The 21,313-nt window shown below is 37.2% G+C and overlaps 1 protein-coding gene across 1 annotated transcript in view; it reads right to left on the bottom strand.

Annotated features, from left to right (window-relative positions):
- LOC149843156 (Pentatricopeptide repeat (PPR) superfamily protein) overlaps positions 1-19,422 on the bottom strand; it is a 51,801-nt gene extending 32,379 nt beyond the window's left edge. The window contains exons 1-7 of the mRNA XM_089999623.1: positions 19,317-19,422; positions 18,674-18,830; positions 16,751-16,979; positions 16,559-16,661; positions 16,388-16,452; positions 16,157-16,282; positions 15,967-16,065 (exon numbers count right to left, since the gene is read on the bottom strand). Of these exons, the coding sequence (XP_089855749.1) occupies positions 15,967-16,065; positions 16,157-16,282; positions 16,388-16,452; positions 16,559-16,661; positions 16,751-16,979; positions 18,674-18,830; positions 19,317-19,365 (828 nt within the window). The 5' untranslated portion in view covers positions 19,366-19,422. The remainder of the gene's footprint in view (positions 1-15,966; positions 16,066-16,156; positions 16,283-16,387; positions 16,453-16,558; positions 16,662-16,750; positions 16,980-18,673; positions 18,831-19,316) is intronic.
- Between the last annotated feature and the right edge of the window lie 1,891 nt (positions 19,423-21,313).

Here is a 21,313-nt window from a genome sequence, read left to right as displayed (position 1 = left end):
CCATAAAAGTAAAATATGGGGTACAGTAGTCGCTGTAATAGTTTAGGTATTATATATTTTATGTAAAAAGTTTATTTCTTACAATAGTACATTGAACGTTGGATTGTAGGCTATTATGTAGTTTTGTCTTTATTCTAATTAATGATTTGAGGTACATAAGTACTTCTTTACTTTAAATGAGTGTAAGTACAATAAATGCTTTGAGATATTTATTTGTACATAGTCATGTCAAGTGTTTTCTTTATGTTGTATTTTTCAAAGTCTACAGAGAGAATGAAGGCTTTAAGAAAGTCGACATTCTTGAGATGGATATTAACAAAGATTTCTTACAGGAGGTATTTAATGCTATATAAAGAGAATGATGACTTTAAGTAAGTCGACATTCTATGGTTTTGTGAAAAGGTAACTAGAGTCTTTTTTAAAAACATATTATGTTTGTTTTCTTTGTGTAGCCGATTTCATGTTTTGTCTTTTTCCTATATTTGAAATCATTTCTTTAAAGAAGGTAACTAGAGTCTTTTCAAAACATATTATATTTGTTTTCCTTGTGTAGCCGATTTCATGTTTTGTCTTTTTCCTACTTTTAAAATCATTACTTTTCAAGTTGTCTTGTATATGATATAAGGTACAATTATTACATTTTGAAATCATGTCAAAATACCTTTTTCATAAAGGGTTGTAAGAAGATACAATTATTTGTTTTCAAAAAGGAGCTTTTTGAAACTATCGTATACTTTTATGAGATAGCTTTTATGAGTGAGTATGTAATATGCAATATGCATGCTTCTGAAGGTTCTGTTACATATGACTCTAAAGAAGAAAAGAATCTTCAACTTGAGGTAGCCGATCTCTTTAGATGGTCTTTAGGAGTGCATGGCTCAACAAGCTTTTTCTTCAAGGAGTATGATTGCACCATAGTTGTACTTGAACATGAGGTCTCCATCCTTTTTGAGTGAGATATCCTTGCATCAAATACTCGTTAGATATATGGCAAAGCATATCCAGTCATAATATAACATTTTTCAAGAAGACATATTATCATATCATATGAAATCAAATAAGACAGTGTATCATATTATGTGACATCAAAACAGAGTTTCTCAACATTCTCCCCCTTTTTGATGATGACAAAATATGCTCCCCCTGTCAAAAAGACATTATGCATAGAAATAATACTTATCATAATAATATTGAAAAATGTTAAATACGAGTATTTTTCTCCAATAATGGAGACAGGTTTTCTCTCCCCCTTTGTCATGGACAAAAAGGAAGGGATCAGAGTAAGTAGAGTTTATTACAGACAAAAATAATGTAAAGTTATTACAAACCGAATAAAGTTCAGTTAGTACAGTCCAAAAAAATAAGTTTACTCCGAAGGTGGAGAGGTTTGATGTGTAGGGGCGTCTAGATCCGGTTGTTGAGTTTGAAGAGTCTGCTGCAACGAGGCTTGATTTCGAAGTATGCGATCCTGACAGCGCTGGATGTCCATGAGTGCCGAGAAGTAATCAAAGTTGGATTGCAATTTGTTTAATAACATTAAATTGATTTTTGCGATGCATAAGAAAAAGCTAAACATGAAGCATCTCCTGTTCAAGGCCCATATGGCCTGCGGTGATCCACTTTTAACCACCTGCATCTAATGCAAAAAACATTGTGAGCATGCTACTTATGCTTTCATTTAACATGCTTCCAAAAACACATTCATACATACTAAACAAGAATGTACATGAATAACAAATTTTACATCTCATGCTTAATATGCGAATATGCACGTGTAAAACAACATCACTTTCAGGATTTGCACATGCCCACAACATGCATATGTGAGGAACATTGCATTGAAAATATTGATCATGCATAATCAATCAATCATAAGCATGCAAAACCAAATTTTTTTACATGCGTGAAGTCTAATCCTTCATTACGAGGAAATCTGAAAATGAGTGCGCCAAACTGAACTTCCATCAAACTCAAAACAAAGGAATTACTATGCAAGATTAGAATATTTATCATGTACAAATCTGAACCTCAGCTACACAAATTCTGAACATTTGATTATGCATGAACCTAAGCATTGGTCATGTAAATCTGCATCACCACATATATAAAGGAATCCAATGCATGTATATGGAAATCTGAATGTTTTACATGCATAAATCAAGAAATAACATGTACATAATTGCATGTTATCATAAGCAAAAAATCTGATTATTTAAACCAGCAAAAACCTTCTTCATGTATATATATATATATATATATATATATATATATATATATATATATATAAAGCATGCTCAACCGAACAGAGTATGGTGGGCCTATAAGACTGCACACACATGCCCAGCCGAACCCAGGTCGGCTGGACCTGACAGGCTCCTACACCTGCCCAGCCGAACCCAAGTCAGCAGGGTCCTGGCAGGCTTGAGCCTGCCCAACCGAACCTGAATCGGCTGGGCCGTCTGCCAAACAAAACTAATTTTTTTTTATTTAAATCTAACCAAACTGAGCCCAGCCGATCCCAGTCGGCTGAAACTCAGATTCTGCCCAACCGAACCCAGTCGGCTGAAACTCAGATTCAGCCTACAAAACTTTGCCCAGCCGACTCCTGGTTCGGCTGGGTCTGACAGGCTCCATGCCTGCCAGGCCCTGCTATAGTACAAAATATATATATATATATACACATATATATATATATATGTGTATATATATATATATATATTATTTTATTACAAGGACTAGACAGCAGTCTGTCCTGTCCCGTAGAAAAACTATCAAGCCCTTTTAAAAAGAAACATATTCCCTTCTTCTTCTTCTTTTTTGACAGGCACTCAGCCCCAGCCGACTGTGTCGGCTGGGACTGGACAACACGTTGTTCTGTCCCAGCCGACTGTGTCAGCATATAACCAACCCAAGATATGAGCCAACACAGTAAGCAGTTCATGAAACTTAAAAGTGCACAACATTTAATAATGTGAGCAAGATATCTTTAGTTTCGATATTAGTTGGACTGTAAGTACGCACATACGCGAAACGTAGAAACAGACGAGACTGATCCGGGGGTTAATTATGTCATATATTTTTGATAACTCGGATAGCTGACTGAGTCTGCTCCTAAGGGGATCGTCAGTGACCAAGAGAGGATTCCCCAAAGGCCACTCGTTCAAATGATGCATCCAACTTCTGCAGAAGTGCCTGAAGCTACCTTTTGTAGCCCATTTTCCCCTAACTCCGATGACTGAGAAAGCCGAGTCTTTTGCCCGTAATAGCCATTAATGGCCTGTCCATTAGAGTTTTTGTACCATCCATCATCTCTCTTGATGAACCGTGGTGAACGGGCACGATGGAGATTTCTTAACCGCTACCCCGTTCTACATGCTCTGGTTCATTAGACCCACTCGAGCATCTAGCCTGTGAAGGTGCATAGTCACCATTTTGTAAATTTCAACATTTGTGCCCATTGCATGATGTGAGGTTTCATCGACCTCACGAGCTACTTATCGTAGTGCAACTCATCGTCCCTGTCCAAAGGTACGACTACGATGGTAGATAAGGGTTACTCAAAAGTACGCCACCTCAGAGATTGCAAGTCCGTGCATGTCTGTACTCGCGAGAAAAATCCAAAATCCCCATAGGAAAACATTTTCTCAAGATCGAGGCACCAGTACCCAATTTCGCATTTTGTCGAAAAGAACGAACATTAGTATGTGTGTTCGCATACCCTTGCAAGGTTTGCCCTAGAAGAATCGCAAGAGGAAAATCCTCGTATCATGTGTAGCAGCTCAAAACAGTAGTAACCGAACACAAAAACATAATAGCATCGTCTAACGAATATCATGCAGCGAGAACAAAAGGTAAGACAAAAAGTACAAGCAGGAACGTAAATATAAGCAGGAGAAGACTCAAGAGTAAAGCCTAGGCGCATAAAGCGCGGCGGAAAACAAAATACAGAAAAACAAAGACAGAAAAAGGAAAAAAAGCTTTGACACATAAAGCGTGGCGACAAGAGTCAAGTAAATGCAGAAAAGTAAAGATAGAAGTAAAAGCAGAAAATAAGCCTGTGCACATCAAGCGTGACGACGATAGAAATGTAAAGACAGAATGTGAGAAAAAATAAATACAGAAAGTAAGCCTGGGCACATAAAGCACGACGGCAACAGAAAGGAATTGCAGAAAAATCAATAAGATAAGGATTGTGAAACCGTGTCCTTGAGGTAAAAATGCACGTATATACTTATACGTATACATATATACATGTCCTTCATTTCTTTTCCATTTTTTTAATTATCCTTCATTTATTTTAGCATTTTGTTCGTTCATAGTGCTTTTTGCATAACTTGCCCCTACCTTGGGGGGTTGCTGTTTTGCGTACAGCTGCGAGCGTAAGTGAGGATGGGCTCGGGCCACGAGGTGCAAGTGTGCTCCATTGTGCAATCTGCAAAGGTACAACATATTAGTACGCAAAAAGTAAAATAAAAGAAGAAAGGGCAGGGACGCCTGTCGATTCAAAAAGGAAGGGAAGGGGCAGGGGCTATGTCCCTGCCCGTTGCCTGTCCTGTAGAAAGGAGCAGGGGCAGGGGACACGCCCCAGCCGAACTGCTGCAGAAAAAGCGGCAGGGGTGAGGCCCCTACCAGAAAACTAAGGGCGGCAGGGGCAAGAGGGGCCTTACCCCAATCGGCGTGACCAAGATGATGGAAGGGGCTTTGCGCTTGTCTGAGGGTCCAAACGACAGGGGCCTCGCCTCTGCCTGAGCAACTAAGAGAAGGCAGGGGCGAAGCCCCTACCTGACGAGGTCCGAAGAGGGGGGGGGAAGGTGCAGAGACAGGGGGCACACCCCTGTCTGCCGTGAAAAAAGAGGGACAAGGTCTAAGCCCCTGCCTGCAGGCGGCAGGGGCGTCGCCCCTGCCCATATGCCGGAGAAATCGGACGGTAGGGGCGAAGCCCCTGTCTGACCAGGTGCGGGGAGGCAGGGCGAATGCCTGCCGATCTCAGGGAGAAGAAACAAGGGAAGGGGAGTCAGGGGTGGGCTCGACAACCTGGCCGAGCCCAGCCCAAACCCAAGCGCTGGGGTGGGCTCGACAACCAAGTCGAGCCCAGTCAGAGCCAGCAGAGCCCGGGGCTGGGGTGGGGGAGAAAAGGGAGGTCGGAGGGCCAATGCCCTCCAGTCGGTGCCAAAAGGGAGAAAAAACAGGGAGGGGGCCGAGCCCCTCCCCTGTCAAACGAGAAGAGAGAGAAAGCAATGGGGGTGGGCTTGCCTGAGCCCGACCCAGAGCAAGCGAGGGGGAGGGCAGTGGCGCCCTCCCATCTGCCGCACATAGTCAGAGAAGTCGAAGAAGTAGAAGAAAAAGAAGAAGACACAGGGAGAGGGGGGTTACCTGAGGATCGTCGGCGTTGGGAGATGGCGTACGGGTGGTGTTGGCGTCGGCTGTCGAAATACGACGAGCGGGAGGGAGAAAGGAATGTCAGGGGCTATCGGCGCTAGGTGGCCGGGAAACGGGAGAGAAAAGGGAGGGTCGAGCAACGGTGGCACAAGGTCGCCGACGGCGGTGGTCGACGGCAGCCTGTCGGTGCTTGGACGGGAGAGGAGAGAGGGAGAGGCTGTGCGGGGGAGGAGGGCAACACAGAGAGAGGGGGAGGGTTTCTCGAATGAGAAACCCTACCCCACGCTTGCTTTAAGTAAGCACCGGGGGGGTATCCCGTTCGGGTCCGGGTCGGGTCCAGACCCGACCTGAGTCCGACCCCTTTCTTTTTTTTTCTTTTTTTGAAAATCCTGGGTTTTGCAGTTGAAGCAGAAAGTGAAATCTCGATGATGATCAAGACTTTGTAAAGAAATTTGCGAGTTGTAGCTTGTAGCAAATGTAAGTCAATGAAATAACACCATTAAGATATTCATTTTGCACATAATGTAGTGACAATCCAATTCGCTATGCTTTGTGTGCTCTTGAAATGTATGATTACTAACAATATAAATAGCACCCTTATCATCTCAAAATAATGGTGAGCATTGAGGCAAGAAGACACCCATACCCATAGAAAAAGGTCTCAAATATACTAATTCTCAGTTAGTATGCAGGCCATTGCATTGCATTTAGTTTCAGCGGAGAAAAAAATACCCTTCCTTTCTCTTCTTACATCTTCATGAGATGAGGGAATCCCAAGAACACACAATATCCTATAGTGGAATGTTTATTTGTTACATCCCAAATTAACAATTGTGCAAGCACAGATATTGAGAAAGGGTGAAGAGAAGAAAAGCAATCCAGAGATAGAATTTTTAGTGTATCACAATATATAAAGCATAGCAGTTAAGTATGCTAAAATCAACTAACATATACCGCACGAGACATCAAGTTGTGAGTGACTGTCAAGTATGCAGTCCCACTAACTGATCGTATGGAGTGAGATCAACCAATAAAAAACTATCTGAAACTCCTATTTTTTGCATTTAAAAATTCTCAGGCATAAATAATTTTTTCATTAGAAATGCATGATCTAAAATAATAGCAGATGTAAATTTCAAGTGTGAAAGGAAATATCATCATGACAAATAACCAATTCCTGTCCCAAGAAAGTGTCAAAGAAATCTCAAGTTAGTCATCTCAAATCATACTTAAAGTTGATTTTTGATGTATCTAATACCTTGTCACTTTCAGACATAGTCATCTCATCACTAGAGAAGATTACAGTACATCATAGGAAATGATCTGACAAACATGGCAATGTCAATATAACATAATCTAAGTCCAACCCTGAACATGGGTATCATCGAATGTATCTTGCTATGTTTGAAGAGCTTGCTTGAGCCCATTTGATGCTTTGCAAAAGTGCAAGATAAAACCACAAGGGACTTTCAAACCAAGTGGTGGGGAACCATGCATATTTCCATTCAAAAATGCATTTGATACAATGGCACCAAGTGGTAGATCCATGTATACTTCTTAATGGAAATCTATTTTGAGACACCTTTTTAATGTCCAATTGATACAATGGACACTTTTTAACATATGCAACTATAATGAGTGCTCTAATAATAGTCATTCAAGCCACATGAATGAAGATCCCTTCGAGATCAGTTCCATACTTTTGAGCAAATCCTTTCATTACAAGTTTGTCCTTGTAACAGTCCTATCAGATTTTGTCTTTACCTTCAAAACCCATCTACTCCAATTGTTTTCTTTCTCAAAGGAAGCATTTGAATCTCCCATTTTGTCACTCTTTAAAGTGCATAAGTTCCATAGATATGACGTGTTCCTAGTATAACATAGGATTAAAGAAAAAGTGAAGAACAACAAAATAAGATTTATATTTAGTTACAAAAGAGTCATAAATTACAAAACGACTTGGAGGAAGTAAGATTCTAATAAAGTGTTAAGTACTGGATGAATTATAATCAGTCACTCAAGGATCAGATGGGAGTGCTACCTGTACAAAGAATTATCATTGTGCACATATATATCCAAAGCCAATTGAGAATATCTACCATTACCCATAGAACACTAAACTAGTTGACCTCCAAAGGAGGATTCTTGACTGCCCAAATTAATGTCCAATTCAAACTCAACGTCAGCAACGATATTCTCATAATCATTTTTAAACAAAATAATCAGATATACTATTACATAGTCTCCTTAGACTTGAAATAGCATTCATTCTTAGAAAACTAAACGTAATGAGAGACAAACAACTATCACAAGATGGATCATAACACCAATGTCCTTTCCACTTTTTAGCGTAACAAAGAAAAGCCATGCTATAGGCTATAGCCTTTTAAGGATCACAAATCCAAGAATTTGAGGTCTTCTTAATATCCCAAATCTAGATTTTGTGTGGATTTGAGATTGGGAGTTTGTGCTACCTTAGATCACATGTAGGTTCCACCTCGAACTCCTCCAGTCAAATTTGAGCTCCAAGGTAATTAAATGCCTCTTTGAGTTTTAGATTGAAACCTAAACGTTGATGTGATTGATCTTCTTCCGCTTGTAATCCATTTTGCATTTATTGTCACTGTTTTGCTGCACCAATGAACTCATCAAAGTCATCAACAACATGGAGATTCAGATGTGGGTGGGCACTTAGATGAAGAATTAAGAAATGGCTAGACTTAGTTGGCATATCCAATATATACATCACATATGATTCAAAGGATGCATCCTTTAGAAAATAGAGGCCCACTTGTTCTTGGCTAAACCATGCTGTCCAGCATTCTTAGACCAATAGATGTCTTGTCCAGACCCTATGGCATGCCCTTGGCATGTCACCAAGAATTAAACCTTCAAATGATTTGAAAATTAAGAAACAGCACCTTGTAAAGAAGATGCATATTTTAACATGAGATTCTAGAAGCCAACTAAGTAACGCCCAGTGTTATTAAAAACGCGCCTCAAGGCGCAAAAAGCGCGCCTCGCCTCAAGGCGAGGGGCTTTGTGCCTTGAGGCGCAGGCATAAGGCGCAAAAGCCCTGAGGCGCACGCCTCATACGCCTTGAGGCGTACGCCTCAGAGCGAGGCGCGCCTCAAGGTGAGGCGTACGCGCCTCAAGGTGAGGCTTTTAATAACACTGGTTTTGTCCTATTGAATTTTCTCTCCAACTTTTTCTAACTTTTATGCAGTGGGAGTCCAACTCAAACACCAATCTTTTGCAAGTTGTATGAAAACAGTAAACCCCCTTATGAAATTAAGAACTAAGTGGGTAATTAACTTTATCCTATGTCATTAGCAAATTATACTCTCCAACAGCTAGCATATGCCATCTGAATCTCTCTATATATAATCCATAGATACATGCCTATGTAAGAAGGAAATTATATAATTGATTTTCATGCCCACTTTTCCCCTTCAATAAAGTGATCACTTATATGTTCATCATATCCACATTCACCTTTTTACACAGAATTAATACCAGGATTCTCTTATCGATCTATTATTATCTCCACTCCAAAGTGCTCCCTGTGGTGTGTCTGTTCATATGTGCTTTGTGAGAATCTTTGTATAGGTTTAATCGTTCAACTTTAATTAGTTTGTCCTGGAATTTACTATTCAAGTCATAAGCAATAAGTTAGATTCACTTTTAGTAAGATTAGAAGTGTAGTAGACTATTATACAAGAATTTAAAGATGGGCCAACAATAGGCCAATTTTCTGCTCAGACTTAAATCTTATTCTACAAAAATAATGGATATATAGGTATATATATAGAAACATCATCCCTAGGATTAGTTAAATAACTAGATCTTAGAAAAGGGTGTCACGTTAATGAAAGTGTCACGGTTGTTTCACTGCAGTTTATACAACTGTAACAGTTGAACTGTTCTTGCTTTCTCAATAGCATCCACACTGGGAGTGTTGTATTTTGCACGCTGTCTCATAAAAAGATGCAAATCACAGTTGGATCAGTAAAGAGAACCATAGTTTCACTGGTTACTTAGCTTATAGAAACGTAGTTTTCAACACATAATTTGACAAGTATAACTAATTCAGGAATCAAATCCAATAGTCTAACTTCAAGCACATGGTATAGGTTTGGGAATATATAGGATTCTGGCTAATTGTATTGGTTCGCTTCTTATGTCATAAAAAAATATCAGATCTCTTTTCATGTTGGGGATCCCTCTCATGTCTTCTTTACCCTTTTACTTTACTTTATTTAGAGTTTCCATTCATTGGCCAGAACACTGTGTGCACATGCAAACAAACTTATTTTATGGCATAATAATGTAAATGCTCTTGATACTAAGTATTTAATCAATTTTATCAATCTTTAATTATTCCACAATACAATAACTAAGTTGTTTGTGGCTAAATTTACTTCTACTGCCATGGTTTGATGTTAGGTGTATGATATACTGTCATGGTTTGATGTTAGGTTTTATACGTTAATCTCATATTTTTTAGAATAATCTCATATATTTTAATTTCTTTTAGTTAATCTCATATATTTTCCAGTTATGTAATCAATTTTTTAGTTACTTTTATATGTTAATCTCATATTTTTTAGAATAATCTCATATATTTTAACTTTTATAGGTTAATCCCATATATTTTAACTTTTGTAGGCTAATCTCATATATTTTTTAGTTATGTAATCAGGTTTTAGTTACTTTTATATGTTAATCTTATATTTTTTAGTACTTATTTGACATTTTCTATTTCTTATTGGTTGTCAATTTCATCAATAACGCATTTCTTTATTTATTTGTATTTTTAGATATTTTTTTATAATTTTTTAAAAGTTTTCAAAAAAATTTTTTGAGGCTTACGCTTTACGCCTCAAGGCTTATGCCTCGCCTCGGTTTTTGGTTGAGCGCCTCGCTACGCCTCAACGCTTTTCACAACACTGGTAACGCCCCAAAATTTTAACCAAAAATTTTGGCCATTTTTTTTAATGCACAATTTAATGTGAGGTCTTATCTATGGCATTATCTTAATCGAACTACGCTCTAAGGAGTCAGTTTGTGCGCAAGCACTAGCATTTAATAGCTCTTTAGAACCATGTTCGAAAAAAAGACGAGCAAGGACAAGTCCATATAAGGTATTGTTTTACTGAACTAAGCTCTAGGGAATCAGCTTGTGTGCAAGTGCAAACATTTAATAGCTCTATAGAATTTAGTTCAAAAAATAGACTACCCAATACAAAACATCAAAATACAATGAAATATTTCTATTTAGCCTTTGGTTACGAATCTTGGGCGGGTCAAAGTTATTTTTAACACATCGTGGGACTGGATCCTAATTCTTTGGACTTGGGTCCACTTCCACTTCGTAATTTGGTTCCACTAAAAGAATCTGAATTCAAAACATAACATATGACTCATAAGTCATAAATTCAAATCATCATCTAAACAAACATATTGTTTAATTCTAAATTTAAACAACATAATCCTATTACATCGAATTAAAATAAACAATTTTAATGACTTAGTAAAAATCTAAGTATAGTCTTCCCAGGACCCTAAAAAGTGTGGTTCTTGGCACCACCGTCGCATTCTGCCATCGCTCGTACAACAACTACTTATCACCTAAATGATTTATATAAGGTCAGACTCATCGAGTCTGGTAGGTACAATAACATTGCATGTTGCATAGATCTAAGCATACATAAACCATTAATCATTCAGGATACATGCATTTCATCGAGATAAGCATGATACATCAAAGTACATAATCAGGATATACGACTATCAATTGCATGCTTCCAAGTTCAAACATAAGCATGATAACACAGTTTTGACTAAACTAATTCGTAATCTCATGCATGGATCTCTTACCAATTTCATATTGTCATTCCATGTCATGCAACATCATGCAAATATCCATAATTATGTGTTACACAATTCGGGCATGCTTTCAATACAAATTAGTTGTGATCAAATACCAGGTCTTTGTTTTTCTTGCTTAACACTCACATCGGGTACTCGTGAATCCGCCGAGACAGAAGAGACCACAACGGGTATTTGTTATTTTATATATTTTCATTTCTCGTGTGTTTAACTGTTCGATATCCAAAGCAGAAGGTCTGTAACCGGGAGGTATCCCGCAGTAGCTAGCAACAATTAGGATGCACCCTGAACTTCTGCAGAAAGTATGAATCTACCACCTAGGACACATTGCTAGCCCGATCTCCTATACCCTCAAGGACTGGAGACCATGTGAGATTCCTCACTCTCACAAAAACGTTAATAATGAGATCACACAGGGGTTGTACCACCTACCCTCTCCAAGGTAAGCCTGAAAATAAACGGATCCTTAGGCCATGTTCATTACTAGGAGTCATATTTATTTCATTACATGTGTCTTATTTTATTAGGCAATTCAGGGCTAAATAGCCCAAGTACCCCTCCAGGGTAACCTTTAGTTATGTATTGTTCTTAGGTTTAACTTGATCCCAACCTATTCATGCTTGCTCTGGCGCCTTCAGCCCAAGTGAGCATTCGCTGGTGAAGGCGATCATCAAATTACGTGTGCATGTATTTATTTTTATAATTTGGTGCACTAATTTCACCCCATGGATTCTCATCAATCCCCTTGCTCGTTCTAGAGTGAAATAACGTACATACATGTTTTTCACATGCCTTACAGTACAATATAATCACATGCCACACGTATATGTGCAAGTTTGCAACACATTGGTTCCTTTGAACCCAAGCTCAATCATGAGCATTTTAAATGCATATTTTTTCATGCCTTAAGTATAATAAAATTATATGTCATACATATATGTGTGCAATATTGCACCTCATTGCTTCCTTAGAACTCAAACTCATTTATGAGCATTGTACATGCATGTTTTTCATGACTTACAGTACCATATAATTATATGTCACACATGCATACGTGCAATACTGAGCTACATTCGTTCCTATGAACCCAAGTTCATTCATGAGCATCACATGTGCACACATGTATTTCATACTTTATAGTAATTATATAGCATCATGTTGCATCTCAACATATCATGTAGCATATAAACATCATGCTTAACATTATCATGATAATATCTAAACATAGCATCAACATAAGCATCAAATTTGATTTTTTGTGCACCTCAACATGACACAAATCACATAGCATTAAAATAGATTTTCAATGCACATAAGCATGACACGATTTACATATATAAAATCAGATTTTCTGTGCATATAATCATGACACAATTCACATACAACAAATCAGATTTTATGTGCACATAAGCATTACACCACCACAAATTTAAACATTTCTGTGCATATGAGCACCATATAAATTCATAATTTTTTTTGCATACAAGTACAAATTCAAATATGAAATTTATATGCACATGAGCACATTTTCAAATATAAAAATTTCGTGCACATGAATACCAACTCAAATCTGAAATTTATACACATGAGCACCAATTAAAATTTGAAAATTCTGTGCATAAGAGCACCAACTCAAATCTGAAATTTACGTGTACATGAACAACAATTCAAATATGAAAATTTTGTATATATGAATACCAACTCAAATCTAAAATTTATGTGCACATGAGCACCAATTCAAATTTGAAAATTTTGTGCACATTAGCATCAACTCAAATATGAAATTTGTGCACATGAGCACCAATTAAAATATGAAAATTTTGTACATACATGCACCAACTCAAATATGAAATTTATATATACATGGGCATCAATTCAAATCTGAAAATTTTGTTGATATGAGCACCAACTCAAATCTGAAAATTTTGTTGATATGAGCACCAACTCAAATCTGAAATTTATGTGCACATAAACACCAATTCAAATCTGAAAATTTTATGCATATGAGCACCAACTTAAATCTGAAATTTATATGCACATGAATACCAATTCAAATCTGAAAATTTTGTGCACATGAATATCAACTCAAATCTAAAATTTATGTGCACATGAACACCAATTCAAATATAAAAATTTTGTGCATATGAGTACCAACTCAAATATGAAATTTAATCACTCACATGCATTATATCAAATCTGAAATTTTTGTGCACATAAGTACATTATCAAAATTGATTTTTTTATCATTCACATGCATTCTATCAAATCTGAAATTTCTTTGCAAGCATGTATATTATCAAATCTGAAATTTCGGCACATACAAGCACACTCTTAAATCCAAAATTTTGGTGCACAAATGCATATCAAATCTGAAATTAAACACCATGTTAATTTCAAATTTGCATAATTATAATTCCAAAAACATGGTTAATTTCATACGTGCATGGAACATTATTTCAATGCCCAATTAATTTCATATTTGCATAACAACATGATTATAACCAATGTATAAATTCAGTTATGCATAAAAATACATTTTTAATGCATGTATAAATTCAAATTTGGATAGAAACACATTTCTAATGCATGTATAAATTCAGATTTGCATAGAAACTCATTTCTAATATATATATAAATTCATAATTGCATAGAAACACATTTATAATGCATGTATAAATTCATATTTGCACAGAAATACCTTTCTAATGCATGTATAAATTCAAATTTACATAGAACATGACTCTAACATGTATATACAATTCAAATTTGAGGAAAACCCCAATTCTAACACATGAATTAATTCTAATTTTCATGAAACATCATTCCAATATACATTTAAAATTCGGACTAACATAATCCATAATTCTAACATGCATATAGAATCCGAATTTCAGAAAAAAAAACCCAATTCTAATACATGAATTAATTCTAATTTTTATGAAACAATATTCCAATATGCATTTAAAATTCAGATTAAAACAATCCCTAGAATTCGAATTTGAGAAAAGCCTCAATTCTTAACACATAAATTAATTCCAATTTTCATGAAACATCATTCTAATATTATTTTAAATTAGAATTAGCATAATCCTTAATTCTAACATGCATATAGAATCAAAATTTGGGGAAAACCTCAATTACTACACATAAATCGATTCTAATTTTCATGAATTATCAGTCTAACGTGCAATTAAAACTTAGATTTATACAAAAACATAATTCTAACATGCATTTAGAATCCAAATTTAGCATGCTTTAGAACTCTACAATCATAAAAGGTAAGAGTATTCCCTACCTCTTATTTGTAGAAATTGAATTCTCAAGAAAACCAAGAGAGAATTCTCAAATTTTGTGAAAGAGAGAGCCTCCTCCTATAAATTCGTGAATGAGACCTCTAAAAACCGTGTAAGTGAGGAATGAGGGAGAGCTCCTTCTCCAAACCAAAAATGAGAGAGAGTGTGAGCTTCTACTCCAAAACCGAAATTAAGAGTGGGAGAGCTCCTTCTTCAAAATCGACTCTGAGTGTGGGAGAGCTCATTGTTCTCCAAAACGCCAATGAGGGAGAGATGAGTGAGGGAGGGCTTCCTTCTTCAAAACGTGAGTGTGAGGGAGGAATGAGAGAGCTCCAAAATCGTGAATAAGGATATGCCTTGAGAGATGAGATAAAATTGAGATGAGAGATGAGAGGCTAGAAATAGGTAAAATTAGGGTTAGGGTTTGGCAGAACCATAGAGAGGAGTGTGCAACTCGACAATTGGAAGAGACTAGAGGGGATAGTGGTGGCGGCTAGAGAGAGTGGAGAGGAGAAGAAGCTTCCTTTCCACATGGGATGCCCTAATTAGTGATCCCCGATCCACTTGCTTCACTAACCTCCCACTTGCTCTACTAGGATTATGCGCCCTCCCACTTGGGTCTCCTCCAAAGTGGATCCAACCCAATCCTCATGGGTCGACCCACACTTGGGTCCCCATCTAGGTCCAATACTACTACTTAGACCCAATTTAATATTTTTAATGGTTATTAAAAACCCTAATTAATTTTAAAAAAATGCAAATTAATTATAAATTATAATTTAAATACCATCTAAGTTTAAAATTAAATCCCAATTTACATATAACTCTAACTACATGTTAATCCAATTACAATTAGCAATTAAATGCCAATTTAATTAAAATCAACAATTAAATGTCAAAAAAATTAAATGCAATTTAAATATCAATTAAAATTGCAAACCATATTTGGGGCAAAAATTCCACTTTTACTTATCAATAATCATGGAAAATTCATAAAAATCACGGATTTTATAATATAAGTCTATGATGCACCACTCACCACTGTTCGGCTGAAAGATGGATCTCTATGGAAGGGCTTGGACATCCCACAAGCTACTTAATGCTTTATGGGCAAGACTCGATGATCACTGTGGTGGAACAGGAATAAAAAGTATTTTAGAGACATTGAGATGGTCTAGCATGCTATCCATCTTCAGATCCTCATAGAGATGCTAATGTGTGCTTGTTTTAAGATCAGGTTGCAACCAAATTAGATTGGCTTTTGTAGTTTGGCTCCTTATCTGACTTAATCTTCATGGATTTTTCTTTGATTTTGTGGTACTTAACCATGAGAAAAAAAATCTAAATTAAGCACAGTAGCCCGGTGTCTATTAATTAACATGGTCAATCATAAAAATCACACCTTCGTCAGATGTCTTGCAAAATACATTGGATGAACCCAGTGCATGGTATCTGGGTATCCCCACTCAGTTGAAGACCCTGATATATTGATCTCATCAATCTGCAAAGAAAAGGTGTAGATAAGTATGCTTCCTGAAAACCAATCAAGTGCTGCAGCATAAGAGGAAAGACGTGAAAAACAGTTTCCAAACCTCTTCATGATCATCATCTTCAAAATATATTTCATCAACACTCCCAGTATCCAGGGATTCATAATGATCATTGATCAATCTCCTATTAGCTTTATAAATTGGCACATCCAGGCCAATCAAAACATTCTGAATGAAAAGAATCAATAAATTAAGATGTAAAATGTGATCAAGCTTATGTTTCTTTTCGAAAGTTTAAAATAGCAGCTTTGTAAGAACAGATATGGTACTTACCACAGGATTGCTAGCTTCATGATCTTGCATCATGTTTTCATCATCATAAATTTCAAAGTACATATCTGCAAACGAAAAAAAAATCAGTTAACAGTGATACTTATGTGTGTGTGTGTGCAGATGTGAGAATGTGTTCGTTTGAATTTATTCATTTATATTGTGCAACCAGACCTCCATAATCATCAATTACATATTGATATTCAGCCCATGAGGCATGGCCATGTGGCTCACGGTGAACCATGCCGGGAAATACCAACAATGCCCTGTTATTAGCCTACAACCACAATCATAAACTGCTGAGTACATAAAAATGAAGCTTCAATCATAAATATGTGATAACATTCATCCAGGTTGAATATTTACCTCAACAGCAGTTCTAGCTATTTCAGCATCTGTAAGCATCTTGTCCTTCCTTTTGTGGTCTTTCAGTTCTTCAAGAGGATGGTAGCCTATATCTCTCCCATAGTTAGAGGCATCAGGTACAGAATCTGAGTAATCTGCAGCAACCCACACTTTTGAAAGAGACATATCATGTTCTGGTGACATGAAGTGAGACAGGGTTCCACCATATAATGGATTTTTGCATCTGAAGCTGGGTAATAAAGAACCTTTGGTTAAGACATAAGTCAATAATACAAGCTAAAAGTACAATGCTAAAACAAAGCACCCACATATCATCAGTTTTTTCACAAAAATAGATCATGAAAATCACACTTCTTAATGAAAGTTCCAATGAGATATTAGAAAAGGAAAGTTGCTGGTGCAGAAAGGGAAACAATAAATCTCTGATTCACAGCTTCTGACCACCCATTTAAGTTCTCTAGTAGCTTTTCATAAGGCAGATTTATTGAGAATTTCACTGCACAGTATAATGAGAAAAGGCATTTTCATTTTCCAACAAGTCAAGATCTACAAGTATAATGAGCTTGAAAAATCAATCTTATTAGGGGAACAAGCATAAATCAACAAAAAAGAAGTAAATAATAGAACTAAGCTTATTATAATCTTTGTATCATGTGCCTAACACACTTGATAAAGAATGGACACGCAGAAGAATGACTGCAGTGCCGTATCATGCAATTTCAGTAAAGTCACTTAGTGGCATGCATTACCTTATTCTGTCTTTCATTCAAACCCTAGTCGAACAATGAATGTAACCATAGCTGAAGACATGCCTTATAATGACAACAATGATGATGACAATGATGATGATGTATACAACCATATTCCATGAAATATAAACATCAAATATGCACTTGAACTATCTAATATAAGAAGCTGAGATGTAGAGCCATCTTTGCTGAGCAATGGAAAACAAAAAGCTTCTTTAGCAATCAAGTAGGTATTCAACCTTAGCCATAGAGCAAGAGAAAAAAAGATACATACAGCCGTATACATGCCAAATACAGGGAACGATTTATATTGCTTAATGTCCTTGATAGCAGAAGTTCCCTAGATGCATCTCTACCTCCAACACGTTATACATAGAGCCCATCATCCAAATTAAAAACTTCAAATAACAATATTGAAAGAAATTATTCCCTGTAATTAACATGAAATATGACTTGTTTCCTTGAGCAGTCCGGATTGTCGTCCTGATGACAATGTAGCTTCTGCTTTTACTCAAGTGATTGCTTTGATGAGTCTATGTTCAAGCGAAGACAGACGATTCTTCAAGATTTTAATACCAGGTGAGCTCGTGCCTAATGAGAAATGATTTTTAGAAAAGATAAATGTATGAAGGAACCAATCCATGTCAATAAAGTTTTCTTAGTTAGCTATCAGTGCACCTATGTCACATGGATACGGCTGCATATAGGGGGATATGGCCATTCTAATGAAGTTTTCAATATGATGTATAAAAGGGAACACGACACGAGAGCCAAAATGTTGTATCCGTGCGACATAGCAGTGTGCACAGCATTTATCATGATATTTTCGGATCACTGCACTGGAGAGGCAGATCATGCCCTTCATAGGACCCGGAAGCTACAGTCGTGTGTTCAACTGTTCATCCTTTTCCATGAAGTTGGCCAAGGCTTCAGAGTTTTGTAACTTTATCAACTGCATCTTCATCATGTACAATTTTCAACTGGGATTCATAAGATCATTTAAAACAATTATTAGCTACCACCAAATGAATAAGCACGGATTTATGGCCAACTTTCACCAAATGGAATTAAATGGATATGCTAAAAATCCTAGCGTCCCACTCAAAGAAACAACTGCTACATTCAACATGGAGTATTAAAAAGATAGCAAAGAGAACAAATCATAACTCTATACCTTATGCTACAATGATCAGAAATCCTTCTACAGTTCCTACGAATACTTCTCTGGTTTTCATAAGGGGATTTAGTCCAAGCACTCACTGACCCAGTTGCCATTGAACAGTACACACCCTCTGAGTGGCAATATTGACAATGGGATGAGCCGCTTCCACCTGAAAACGCAATCAGAAAGGCAAAAGAAATACACTATCAAGAATCTCCAAACATTTTTAATAATAAAAACGATAAAATTGAAAGGGAAAAAATAAGAGAAGTGGATCATGCAGAAAACCATGAAATGGTCAAGATCCTTGATTCTTGGATAATTATGGAAAATGGATATTCAAGAAATTCGGACACACGACCATAAAAAAACCAATAAACCTCCAAAGATCAAGTATTTCCATGCCCAGGATGTGATCCAATAAGAAGTAAAAAGATGGCAAAATCAAGAAAACAAGTTGGGGCTTTCTCTTAGGATCAATCTAAGATCACCGACGTATGAACTGATAAAAGAAGAAAGGAAACCAAATTTCCAGAAAAGGGCAGACAGGACAAAAAAGAAATCCAACTCTAAGAAACTCCATTCTTTCCCCACTTTTTCCCAATTGGGTTCCTCTCAAAAATGCCTTCCACAACAGACTTGCGTCTCTACTCACCAAGAAAAAACGATGGTGATGGAAAATTCGTGCAGAGACCAACCGCCATGAGAAGCAGAATCAAAAGGAAGCAGAAGTTCTGTGAGAGAGACGATTCATTGGTTTCACAACAGAGATGGTGAACCCTCCCACGTTCGTTACGGAGATCGGTGGACCCAAACGGGTCGGATCCTGATATATCGAAATCCGTATTATTCGGATCTGGTTCCGCGGTTCGGATGTAAGCGGGTAGGATCTGGTTTGTATTCGACGTTTCATTAACAAAAATCGCGATATATTGAAGATACTTTTTCTGTCAGGAGAGTAACATTATATATAAAAATATAATAATATATGCATTAAATAAAACGTAAATAATATAAAAATGTTATAATTTTTTTTATCGAGTTATTACCACGACCACCACAAAAAATGTAACATTATTAAAATAGGTCATATATCGAATATGTTGCAATATTTTTCAAAAATATCGTTGTTATTTGTTACATAGTTATGACTGAATTTGGCTTGGTTGGTTGGAACCAGCGTTATCCGACCCAAATTTGGATTTGGATATGGGTCAGTAGAGTCTAAAAGAGATCAGATCCAGTTGGGGGTCTTACTGGACCTGATCAAAGATTACTGGATACTGGCATAAAGCAGGGGCATTCCAAACCTTACCAACGGTATTCGGGTTGGTACGATAATGGATCTAAACCTGACACATTGAGCCCCACACCGGCACTTTGAATGCGTAGTACTTTGCATATGTCTGATCACGTATGTGGACACACCAGATATGGATCCTCCATTTTAAAATTGAACCCCAGCTTATGATGGGGACCACTTTTCACTAAAGTGCAGAATGGTTTATAAAACATGTAATAGGAGCCAATAGTGGGGTGCACGTGCTATGCACGTGAGATAGAGTAGGGAATGAATGGTTGATATGGTAAGGGTGTAAACGGATTGAATATAGTCTGCATCATAGTTGATCCAGATTCGAATTTTAGGCAGTATGCCCAAATCCCTAGAATTGGAATGGACTCAATGCAGTAGATTTCAATCCAAAACAAAAATTTCATTCAAGATGTGGTAAGAATATGCTGAAAACATGAATTTTTACATGGAAAATGCACACGGCTAAATTTTGATCCGGATCCTAACATAGATTCAACATAAAATACTGAACAGAATTTGAGAATCAATCTGAAAGTGCGCACCCATATAAGTCTGAATCTGATCAGAAAACACATTTGTGATTTAAAAAACTAATAATATATCCAAAAATAATGAACTGCATTCAGACTAGAAGATCCATTTGCACCCCTAGATAATGGAGAGGGGGTTGTGGTTGTGTTTGGCACAAAGGATGATAATAATGAAGGATGTTGAGTTATAATGCCAGGTGAGGGCAATAACTGATCAAATATCAAAATGCATGGCGGTGCAGTTAGGGAATTGTAACACAATATGCTTAAAAAATAAAACAAAGATCTATAAGATCTATGTTTAACACGACGTCCCTACACCTTAATCTATATGTTTTACGGACACCCCATTTTGGCTGTGTATCCTTTGGTCACACGATCAGAGGCTAACACGTATGGATATTATTTTAATATAATTTAACAACTTAATCTTTTTTTTTTTGACAGAGAAACTGGGGTTAGACAGACCCATAATAGGGATGGCAGTGGATTGGGGGAAAATGGAGCTCCACCCCGTCTCGCCCTGTTTGAACCGGGGATGAATGACATGAAATGGGGATAAAGGTCGGGATGGAGGTTTAAATCAAAACCCATGCGGGGATGGACTTACGCTTTCCCCCGTCCCTGTCCCCCGTCTTGCCCTACCCCACCCCATCCCCGTCTTGCCCCGCCCCGCCCCATCCCGTCCCCGATCCTTCTTTAGGGATGGCAGTGGACCGAGAAAAAATGGAGCCCCGCCTCGTTTGGACCGAGGATAGAGGACATGAAACGGGGATGGAGAGCAAGATTTTGAGAAGGGGAGGGGGT

This window comes from Nuphar pumila, chromosome 3 (genome assembly GCF_984573655.1).
Source record: "Nuphar pumila chromosome 3, dmNupPumi1.hap1.1, whole genome shotgun sequence".
In the NCBI taxonomy this organism is placed as follows: Eukaryota; Viridiplantae; Streptophyta; class Magnoliopsida; order Nymphaeales; family Nymphaeaceae; genus Nuphar; species Nuphar pumila.
Note: the sequence above shows the minus strand (reverse complement) of the source record. Positions and strands in the feature narration are given on the sequence as shown.